Source organism: Bombus terrestris, chromosome 10 (genome assembly GCF_910591885.1).
Source record: "Bombus terrestris chromosome 10, iyBomTerr1.2, whole genome shotgun sequence".
Classification (NCBI taxonomy): domain Eukaryota; kingdom Metazoa; phylum Arthropoda; class Insecta; order Hymenoptera; family Apidae; genus Bombus; species Bombus terrestris.
In genome coordinates, this window is record NC_063278.1 from 3,957,240 (window position 1) to 3,969,467 (window position 12,228).

Consider the following 12,228-nt stretch of genomic DNA (forward strand, 5'->3'; position numbering starts at 1 on the left):
CGACATTAGACTATGAATTTCGGTTGACGAGGAGTGGGGAAACTCCCCGGCAAGTCGATCACGTATGAACAAAAGTCGTCAAATTCCTGCAAAAGACATTTTCGGTAGCAATACGTATTTCAATAGAACGTCTGAGATACTACGTATAATTCGAACGAACAGAATTTATGATTTTTTATTTTATTTCTTCATTTATCATTTCTTAGCTTAAACAATACAAACTTCTATACTGAAAAAATTGTTAAAGATAAAGAATAAAACTACATTCATGAATAAAATATTCTCCATTTTTAATTTAAAATTTTCCAATACACGTATATAAAATATAAGTACAAGCATTTACAAGTAAGACATTTGCACATATTTTTATATATTATCAAATCTGAAGTTCTTCTTGCAAAATATTATACCTGTCTTTTAGGCTCTCATATCAGGATTGAAAAATAATTTTTTAATTGATAAATGTGAAAGATTTACCATTTCGATAATTATAATTTACATATTATATAAATAAAGAAAATTATATTAAATTTATGTTTTCAATATAAGATATATAGATTGAAATTCATATTGGAAACAGAAATTACAATCATCATTTTTAATTGTCGAAAAAATTATAAAACCTTTAATAGCACTCCACAATTACAAACACAATTGCAAACATAACACAACTCATATAACATCAATTTTTCGTACCGAATTGTAGAGGATATTCAATACGTATTATTTCCTTCGTTTTAGTTAGTAAATTCGAATACTGTGCGTGTATATACGTTATACGTACAATAAATCGAATTTGATTGTAATTTGATACATCTCAGCTTAATGTCCTTTAATCTAATAACTTAATTTTTACTATATCTAATGCACCAAAATATTATAATAAAATCCGATTACAAATTTCCATCCATATTATTCAATACATTTCACACATGTATGTCAAAAGTGACACAATTCAACACAAGTTCTTCAGAAAAACGAAGCACTATTTGCAAGCATAAATGGAATATGTAATTCTCCATTTTCAGTACTGGAAATCCTTCTTTGACGGTTTTGATGTTCTTCGATCACATGATTGAATTATTCTGATACGATGACACTTATTGTGACATTTTTGAAATACATGTGCGATTTGTACGAAATTATACAATATCCATCAAAATATTTTAGTATATTATAAATTTAGTATAAATATTAGGTGCTCTGTAAATAGCTATCGATTATACTCATCTTAAAATATATACATGCAAACACATCTTACCAAACATTCATACCTGTATATGTTACAAACACATATAAAGCTTCTTATTCCTCGTACCACATTCTTCAAAAATAAACGGAGAATAACGACGACAATCACATTCATTCTTCAAACATTTCAAGCTGATGTTTCCGCGGTATTTTGTGGAGTATTAGGTGTACGATAAATTCCACTGAATAAAATAGTACGAGTTGGTTTCTCATAGATGAAATACAAGAAAGGATGATTCGCATTAAAAATTGCCGGTTGCAATGGTCGTCCAGATCGGAAAGTGTAGAGAGCAGTAGCTGCAGCTGCAGTGGTGCCCTCTTCAGTGACTTCGATTCGCGCACGATGAACAGCGTCGCCCAAATGCAATGGTTTTTCACCATCCTCAACGAAACCTCGAAGATTGGCAGCATTAGGCATTACCAATTCGCCTGCACCGATAGCATGAAGCAACGTGCTTATCGGAAGATCCTTTTCGACTTCAAATCGCGGTAAGATAACATCGACTTGTTGAGGTGGTATACCGGAATCCAAGAGATCGCGGAGTTCTGTGGATCCTAATTCAGTGGAAATGCGTTCTATCAGTTGACGAACACTGTCTCTTTCCCCGTTTTGCTCAACGTCAGCGGCGGATTTTGCGACGGAAACAGACGGTGGAAGAAGGACGAACATTGAGATTTCGTTGCCTTTGTACGGCAGTTCTAGCACGTGCGCGCCAAGTACTTCGGAAACGACTGTAAGGAAAGATTATTTGTATTTATTTCTATTTATATATATTTGCAATGATATAATATGATTATAGCTTTTCTAGGCGGGCAAAAGAATATAAGTCGGAATTATTCGTCTTGTAGAAACGCACTTACAACATTTGAACTGCAATATAAGATCAAGTGGTCAGATTTTCGATATGAAAGTTTATAACCTACAATGTCTTGTCCCATTTTACTTACAAAATATATACAATATACTCGATTTAGAGACATTCTTCTTCTTTCGAAACTGATAACTTATTCAGACTAAAATTTTTAGTTTGACTTTTATTTATTTGACCAAGCAGAGTTTGTAACAATTAAAACGTGTTGCAACCAATTAGAAGCATATGTAAAAAATCACTGTAGAATATATTAGCATACTTATTCTATTTTGATTAAAAATTTGAATTATACTATTTTTGCCCACCACAGATTTCTGTAGATAAATTTTAGTCTTTCATAAATGTAAGATGTGTAACTTACGATGATTGAAGTGTCCTGACTGCTTCATGAATGTAGTCATGGAATGTTGAGAGTTCGAAATGTAGAAAATATCTTTCTTAGAATTAGTTGGATTGAAACGACTTTCCCAAAGACCTTTGAAGTATACTGCGTTAGCCAGGACCAAATCAGTATCTACTCCAATACTGTTAACAGGAAGAAGATCGCGGATATGTCCTTTGGTCATGTTGCTCACCCATTGATTAATGTGATCACGAACCGCGTCTGGATTAGTATGAAAATCAGTCTTTTCCAGTTGGTCTCCAAATAAGTCCAACATACAGTCTCGTACTTTTCTCGTGCTCGATACCCATAATCGATTCGCTGAATTGTACTCGTAACCTCGTGGTGAATTCTGAATAGAGGAAGAAAACTAATTCAATGATTCATTCTCTAAATACTTCAATGCTATAATTTTAATACTATAAAAAAATTCTGGTATTTTGAGATTACATTTCCTATTTATACCCCTTACCTATTTTACGATAATATTAAGTATTATATTAATTATTGCTGCATCAAAATTCGTTAGCAGTAGTACAGAAACTGTTATTTACTTGTAATCGTCATAAATTTCTTTATTTGCAAACATAACTTTTACAAAATTATGTAGCTACAAAAAAATAGAAAAACTTCAAGTACTGTAGAAAAAGATATTCTTTACCCAAACATTATAGTCGCACCAACTCATCACGAACAAAGGCAAGAATTATATAACTGATCAAATAAAAACATTTACTTTATGTCATCCGTCCACGTCGAGGAAACAAACATTATTCACGCGTTACATTCATAACTTTTGATTAAGAAATTCTATAGAGCTATGAGGTCAAAACGCTTCCTACTTGAATTTCAATAAGTTCAACTACCTCAAAGTATCTAACTATACAGACTACCAAGTCTAATCCGTTAAGAAGTGAAACAACACTTAAAAATTACGTAACATTACTGGAAAGTGTAAAAGGCATACATATTGCTTTGTTACGGTACAAAAAAATATATATTAAAATAATATATAGCATTTGAATAGTCAAAGTTACTAATAAAAAAAAAGGTGATTTTCAGTAAACTTTAAAGACGAAAAAGAGTATTGGACAAATCCTTATAGCTTTCTTTCATAATTATAATTTTAAGCAGAAGTTATTGATGTTACTATTGTGCAAACGGGTGCTGATATTACGATTATGTAGCTCGCCTTGAAATACTTGCAAACACAAACGATAAATTATGCAATAGCTCCAGTTAAATCCTCACCTCTTGGTCACCTTGATTTTTGAGGGAATTCTCGTAAGCATAATATCGTTGCACGTCGACCTTGGACAAATCGTTAGGTAGGTGCAAGGCTTTTTTTAAGGAGTCCTCGGTGGTACCTCGAGCACCGAAGTACGCCAAGGTCAGTGCCTGATGAAGACTATGCGGACTGTAGAAGATGTTATCGCGTGATTCGATCAAAGACATCTTCTTAAGAGTATCGAGAGCGAATTCGAATCTCGAGTTGATCACACCTTTCTTTGAGCCAGCGCTCATCGTCAGAGGACTGTCGTTTCCGGTGAGACATTGTGCTGATACGTAAGTTACCAGCAACAGTACTGGTAACACCGACGTTGCCTGAAAGAAAGAATGATTGTTGAGAAAATAATATTCTAAAGGTCCCTGAAGAGTTCTCTTCTTGAAAACAGTTGAATTATTGATAATAAGGAAATATGAAGTTTTTAAAGTATAATAAGGGGAATTTTAGGTATAAAGTAGTTTGGTATAAATATTACTATTTATTTGTTAAGATTTGTTTGGTGAGCACGGTACACTTGCAGCTTTTTATGGAAAGAGTATGAATGGACACTGAAACGTTTGTATATTTTAAGTTGAAAACAAAATACTTTTATAATATCAATACTTAGAAGTAAAAAATCGAATATACAATTATATAATTATGGTGAAGTAAAACAAAGAACGTAAAGGGAAATACGAAAGGCCAGAAACTAGGAAATTGAAACGAAATACATGCGTATCTTACGCAAAGTTAAATTGCAGCCTACGAAAACGTCTATGGACGTTCGAGTAATTTCCTGTATCATTATAAAACTCCGAGTGAACGACATTTCCATTTTATCATTGTGTCATCGTTGTTACTAGTCTCCATTATCGCACAATTACAACTTCGCTATGAACGAACAATATAGCAGAAATTCGAAGATGATCCATGATTAAAGAGTATCCATGATTCAGTGAAAATTGCTTAAAACGATTCGTACAATTGACTTTCTCTATAGCGTAGAAACAAGGCGAAGGTATCTTACCGGAAACATTAAAGAAAACAAATAAGATGAGGGAAAATATTTTCAATCCTTCAGCTAGACGTTTCGCAACCCTTTCACATTTCGGTAACCGTGACCTCTAATCGTAATTTATACAAGTTCTGAGATCTCGATCGTAAGATCAACAAATAAATCGTCACACACATCATCCATATCTACGACACTTTTATGTCAAGCAAGGGAGGAGTTTCGTGTAGGAGTCACGCTCTAGTTAATCACAATAACTTACTTTGCGATTTTAGTGGTATCAGATACACTTATTTAGGGCAGAACTGGTTTTGTGTCCACGATGATAATCGCAGATTATGACGAAATCAGTATCTATTGTTCGTTAAAATACGAGTTTGGAATTTTTAAATTTCTTTTGTGAAGAAATAAAATTTTATTTCATGTTAAAAATAGTTCACAATTGGACAACGTTTGAATTAAATTTGTACTACTTGCTATAGAATAAACTGATACTATTTTACTTATCTATTATTAATTTTTCAATCCATTATTAAAATTATATTCATACAAATACAAAAATATATTTGACATCAATTTTACAGAAAATTGCATATAATTTAACATAAAGTTTAAACATTTATTATCTCTCTGCCCTAATCCGTATTTTATTATATGAAAATACTCTAGTTTTTCACTAACATAAATATTATCTACCGTATTATCAACAAAACAACTGCCATTTTAGCAAAACTACTATATTTTTAAAATTACGACATTAATCAATTATACTTGGAAATACCGTCACCATTTTTTAAAGAAATATCAACAAAATATTGACCCATTCGGAAAGATTTCAATCTATAGTTTTCTTCTAGAAATGTTTTCATTGCCGATATTTTTCTCCGCGAAAAATTCATCGGTCTTCGAAAGAATTGCTAAAGGACGGTATAAAATAGAAAGTAAAGTATTCTGTTGATGATTGGGGCCAACTTCGATAAAAACGTAAGATACATATGGAAATGTTTTCTCGAAGGGTTCGAAACGTAATGGTAAAATTAGTGAAAATTACACGATCTGGGACGAAAGCAAGATAAACTTTGAGGTGAGTGAAAGCAACGAGCAAACCGTGACATCATAGTGTCCGGCTTTCTTGGTTGAAATTGAATTATGACGAGCCTCGTGTGACGAAAGCAAGAGAAAACACAACCACGCCTGTACAGTTTGTTCCTGATAGCATACTACTTGTAGCACGTGGGAAACTTGCATGAATTATTCCACTTTAATTTCGCCTTATGCAAATACTAATACAGAATTTACGTAATTTCGTATGCGACTTTCCAGTTCTCCTTTGACAACCTTCAATTTCATCCCGTTCCACTGTTTACTATTTCATTATACGTTCTTCGGAACGAAACGTTCCTTGATTTATGAGAATGGCATCGTGTAATTTCTATTTTACACCTTTCAAGATTTTCTCCTATTTCCACGAAATACTTTTACTTGTTTCAGTATTAAATATTTATTGCCATTTTCTATTTGACTTGCTGTATTCTTTTCTTTCATTATGTGTCTATCACTTGAATTTATTATCTTCGAAATTTGTACCTTTTTTATAAAAATGTTTCATCTTATGTTAGAAACAAAAGCGGAAATAATTTATTACGATACCACGGATATTTATGAATTTATAGTAAGCATAAAGATATGATATTTTTCAACGACGTAAAAATAATATAAAATATAAAATCTAGAAACTCAAATGCCATGATCAGATAATTTGTATAATTTACTAGCAGAAGATTTTATTACCAAACTTGTTAATGTTATACGGGAATTATTTATCGATACTGGTAACTTGTACAATTTTACTACGACTGTGCAGTATAGCACAGGCAATAGCAGTTGACTATTTTACTGAAATCTTTCTCTCCGCAATGACATTGGAGTTTTTTCGTCATTTTTAACAGTACCGGCATTCACGAAGACATTTAAAATCTGACAATGCCAACAGAGACAATCGGCGAATAACAAGTGAATTCTTCGAACAGATACGTGTCCAACTTAACAAATAAAGCACGTATCACGCGTGTAATCAACCGCAGCCTAGCGTAGCTATACACAAAGTCAAATTAAAATCGAATTAACGCAATTCATCAATCAAAAAGTAATACAATAATGACTGTGCCAATGTTCCTTGTAAACGTTCTAGTCAATTAAATTCTTGTGATTATGATTCCTCCTTGATGTAATGCGAATGAGTAAAAATGTGAGTTAAAGACTGTCCTTCATGGTTCGAGGAAGGCTGATCGTAAAACAAAGCAACGAACATTTTCACTTCTATATGAGAAACTTAACAGCGTAAAAATATTAATGGGAATCAAAATATGTAGGTTACAGAAAATTAGTCAGAGACCAAAAAAAATGACATATTTTTTAAATTCTTACGAGACAGGTGATTGGGGAAAAGTTCATTTTTATTTGAACGGAAGAAAGTAGTCAGTAAACGTGAAAGAAATTTTTAGTATAAATTAAGTAATTAAGAAATATTAATTTTTAAGTATTCCGTAAGTTACGAATAATTATTATAAATAATTAAAATTTGTCTGGATACCGGTAACCATCATCGATGACGAAAATGTTTCTAATTACGAAAAACCATGAATCAATTTTTCTCAAAAATCACAAAATGCAACTTGTGATCTCAACCGATTTGTCAATTACTTACTACAGCAGTTGTTACAACACTAAACAACCAATTTGAAAGATATATAAACCTATAGAAATAGAAGTAAACAGAATATTTGAAGCACACACGATGGAATATTATTGACTTAATATCGGATCGATACGAGGTATAAAAAGAAACGATAGAAAGCGCAAAAAGTATATACAACGAGATAAGTTATCACAGTTGAACTTTTCATTACGAAGACAACAAGAGTCATGTATAAAATATCATCCTTCTAGATTTAATGGGGAGTATTTACGTAAAATCTCTGATAACTAACGAGCTCGTTACTTAAACATCGTTTAACTTAAATTAAATATAATGTTAAAAAACAATTTCATTTTAGGAACAACTAACTTCTAGCGTCAATACATGCAACAATCGATGCATCGATACAATTTTCATCAGACTAATAGAATCTCCGCCGACAACCTAGCTTCCCATTACAAAGATCAAATCTTAATGCGGCTGAGACAATGAAGATCTACGTTAATTCTACTGACTTCTAAATCGAGACTTCGATCGAAGCATCACCACTCACCGGTTTGAAAAACATTTCGTTGATCTGCGGCTTCTTGCTTTCTAGATTCTCAAATTGTAAACTATCGGCTTAGATACGAATAAACGTCCGATTGTTGCTCGCTACGAAACTGAACTGAGTGCGGAGAAAGAAAAGCAGAGTCACCGAGATGCCCGCGAGTAACTGGCTCCTCGACCACTTCCCCACCACGAGTTTTGCTCGCGAGTGGAGTCACGTTTATTCATCGGACACGAATCCTTTGCAGCGCAACAGCGCAAACCAACGTTCACAAAGCCGATAGGTCGTTACTTCTGCAATATTGGAAATGCCCGATACTAATGACTTCATTGTCAGGAAATCCCATATAAAGTCGGTGGGGAAACTACGTCATAATCGGAAATCGTTGATACAATTCTATGCGTACACTTTCAATACATAGTTAGTTCTTCCGATGAAAGCGGATGTTAGGGTTGATAAACTGATACCTTAGTGTCTTTGGAGAATATTTCGTCGTACCTGCGGCATAAATTAGTCTATTTGCGAGTACTCGTACAAAACCCGTAAGCTCGTAATTGTAATTAACATATAGATCGAGGCTAACGTATGTAAACCAGAGATAATCCACCAGCTTGGTAGGTTTGGCTTCTCAAATTACATTTTCCTCGGTACTTTGTGCGGGTGACTCAAGGTTATTGAACTTGTTTGTTTGCATTTAATTATGCGGCATTTTAAATAATTTTTCTCAATGACAGTCACTGGCACGACGTCTTATATCGACGATATAATGTTCGAATTAACTTTTTAACGTTTGAGATTCTATAGAAAAGTGAGAAAGGAGTAATAGAGCGAAGACAATAAAAATATATAAAACACAAAAGTGTAAATATAGAAGATAATAATATTCCAGATACAAAGTAATATTCTCACTTTTATACGCATATAAATGAGACATAAAATGTTTAAAAATAAAAATACAATTACGAAACGATAATAACAAGTACGATACAATAATTAACGCGTATATATAAACGATATAGATAATCGCTATTTATTTATTTTATAACTACAAGAAGATAAGAAAGATGTCAAGTGTCACAAGAAAGATGTCTTCGTTCCATCAACTCAAGCTGAAGCAAAAACTAGATTCACTGTAAGAACGTTCACCCTTTTTGTCTTCACCAGTAATAACTTCCTCCTTCGACACCATTTAAGGCGATCGACATCAGGAATGTAGTTCTATTTGACTTCTTAGAATCGCAAATTAACGCTAATTTTACGAGTAACGATCTTCGCTGGATTAATTCTTTCACCTCAACGACGTTAACTCACAATTTTCTGAATTTATTCTTAGACTGCGGATGTTCACGCATTTTTGTAAACCTTGAGACTTTAATAATTTATATTGCATATAAATGCATATAATATGCAAAAATATATGAGATATTTAAAGTAGAGCAACCTAGGTATTATTGATATTTGGTGTATGAAACAAATTTCTATTTAGATTCTATTTGTTTAACTATGTTCATAAAAATACAAAAATTGCATCTATTCATTACGTTAAACGAAAATTTCATTGTAATTTTCATACTTTATATTTATTATAGCCTGTGTTTCGTGTTATTTGAAATACTTTGAATATCTTTAATCCAGTCAGATTAAAGCACGAGAGTTGGAAATGTATCACAGTTCCTTGCGTTTTCAGAAAGCGTTCTTTGGAATTTTCTCCTCGCTTCTCCCTCTTCCAGAATTTATTCAGTGAATAAAGCAGGCTCCTTTTCAAAGCGTTGGCCAATAGCCAGAGAAAGTAACTCGAAAGGAGTGTTAGTTCCTTTGTGAGTTCTCGAAAATCGTTACCGAGTCGAGATCGTTTAAACAGCTACAACAAGAGCGATCAACAAATCTGTCATAAGATTTGTTAAAGATAATTAAGCGACATTGACTCCTGTTGTATGATTGAATCTTTCCAATTGAAAAAGAAATCAAATTATTAACTATAGAAATAAATTCTTTTCGCTTTTGCGTAAAGTGGAAATTCAATTTGTCGGGAATAACTCATTTCTACACATATTACTTTCTGCATTTCTACGAGCGAATTAATATAATTTTCTTCGAATCCTTATTCTTATGATCATTTTATCACTCAAAAAATCGAATCATTTCCTACATTCTTAGAATAGTATAACAAGCTTCGATATATCTTTGTAAACTCTTCAATGTCTTCTAATTAATATTTTCGCTATTTTTATTATCATTTCATCGCTTGTAGTACATTTTTCTTTTCGTATAAGCTCGAATTTTCTATGATATAAACTTTAACAATTTTTAACTACTCAAACTTCGATCTCGATTAAATATTGTTCGAATATCCTTTCCCTTTATTTTTTATTTAATCAAGACGAACTCGTCGCAGTTATTCAAGGAAAGAAAAGATGCCATTAGATTCTTTAATTGATCTTGCATAAGAATAACATGATATATTTTCCTCCGCTATATTTCATCTGTTATTGCGAAAGAACAATTCCATTCCATTGTTCTGTCTCCTCTCAGTCATAACTGAGAGCGACCAGTTGTTAATTACGTATAGATGTTAATGAGGAACCTGGAAATTCCACAGCTTTACTTACAACGCATTGCTTTTAACGTTGATTAACCGTAACAAGCTGAAAAGTGAAGCTCCGCATCGTATTATGCAATACAATATGATTACGTATAAAGAGACCGTCAGAATGAAAAGCCCTCGTTGTTATTGTGACAGCAACGATTAAAAGACATCACTATGCGAGACACTTTTCTGAAGTATAATTAAAAATTTGAAGGTAGATTAACAAAACTTGATAAAAATTTAATTTGTGTAAAGTTGATTAAAATTATTTAAAATTCAAAACAATAAAAAATTTTCAAAGACTCCTGGTATACTACCAAAATTTCTATGAAAATATTATATATTAAACGTATGATATTTCTTTTGTGTCTGCAATATTTTTAATGTTGTTTCTTCTATCTCTAGAAAAACGAGTGTCTAGATATTCAGAGGTGCTTAAAAGTTCATTAAGTTCATGGTAATTTGCAGAATGAACTTCCTCTTTTAAATTTTAAACATTTTTAAATATTAAAAAGAATATAAAAAGAGTTATGCTATTACGTTTTATTTGTTTTACGATCTCTGGCTAATAATAAGATAGTAAGTAATATCTTTAATATTTGAACTGTCTGGAAAAGTTTGATGAGAGAAATGACAATATTACGACGCATGCTATCTATGGCTTATGATTGTTTTAAATTCCCTTCTCATATGTCAGAAGAATCAATACATTTTATCGTAGTGTCAATGTTATTTAATGATACAAAGTCCATAGCTACGAAAATTCAGATATACACAGGCACGGTTATTACACTTTGGAGACAGTCAAAGACGATAAAAGATATCAAATTATCTAATTAAACCTTCAACCACTCTAGAGTTCGTTATAAATATATACGTGAAATTTGCAAAATGGAATTTACGCGTAAGTATATTTTATTAAAATATGAAATACCCAAATTAACTGCTTGCCTGTTAAATATCAAAGTGTTAAGTTAATTAATTAGTTGTTAAGATACTGAATAAATAAGTAAACGGAAATATTTTTATTTTAAATGATTTAGTTGATTTTAAATTCTCTTATACTGAACATAAGAACGTTTCGTAAGAACTCGAAACGCGAATATTTTTTTCCATATGAAGCACATTTCATATATGCTTCACCTGCATATTACAATTTACGCTCTTTCATAAGGTTCCATTATATAAAGGCATAAAATACAAATTTTATTATATATCGTATAATTTATTATCGAAACTAGAACTTGTACCATAATCCCCCGAAAAGCAACTTATATTACTCTATAAAAATTTTCTGTAACAAGTATACGAATAGTTTCATAAGGCAATATACTATAAACACAAAACACAAATCTACGTATGCAACATCTACATTACTCCACACGATACAAATCATCGTATATGACAACGACTTACCTGTGAATTTTTCACCAACATCTTTCACGGTGGTCAAAAGGTTCTTCAACGGCTTTAGTCTCCTTTCCTATCTTTCTTTTTTCTTTTTTTTAACTAAAATTGATTGGAGCTACATTCACTCGCTAGTGTTACGTTACAAATTGTTGGTGCTAATGAAAAAGGCAAGTATTCTTGCTACGATATATTAGGATAA

The 12,228-nt window shown here is 32.1% G+C and overlaps 1 protein-coding gene and 1 long non-coding RNA gene across 3 annotated transcripts; one reads left to right on the forward strand and one right to left on the reverse strand.

Moving 5' to 3' along the window:
* Positions 1 to 265: 265 nt before the first annotated feature.
* Positions 266 to 12,177, reverse strand: LOC100644450 (serine protease inhibitor 88Ea). Of its 2 annotated transcripts, none has more exons than XM_048409523.1 (4): positions 12,036 to 12,177; positions 3,757 to 4,110; positions 2,485 to 2,857; positions 266 to 1,983 (listed from the first exon to the last, which is right to left on the reverse strand). In XM_048409523.1, exons 1-4 carry the CDS (start codon positions 12,054 to 12,056, stop codon positions 1,379 to 1,381), a joined length of 1,353 nt encoding a protein of 450 aa, XP_048265480.1. In that variant the 5' UTR covers positions 12,057 to 12,177; the 3' UTR covers positions 266 to 1,378. The 2 variants fall into 2 exon arrangements, with proteins under 2 accessions (XP_048265480.1, XP_003398424.1); XM_003398376.4 differs by lacking the exon at positions 12,036 to 12,177 and adding an exon at positions 8,036 to 8,205.
* Positions 1,845 to 2,221, forward strand: LOC125385830. The gene is made up of 2 exons (XR_007225505.1): positions 1,845 to 1,985; positions 2,061 to 2,221. It is a non-coding gene; the product is annotated as an uncharacterized LOC125385830 (long non-coding RNA).
* Positions 12,178 to 12,228: the final 51 nt, after the last annotated feature.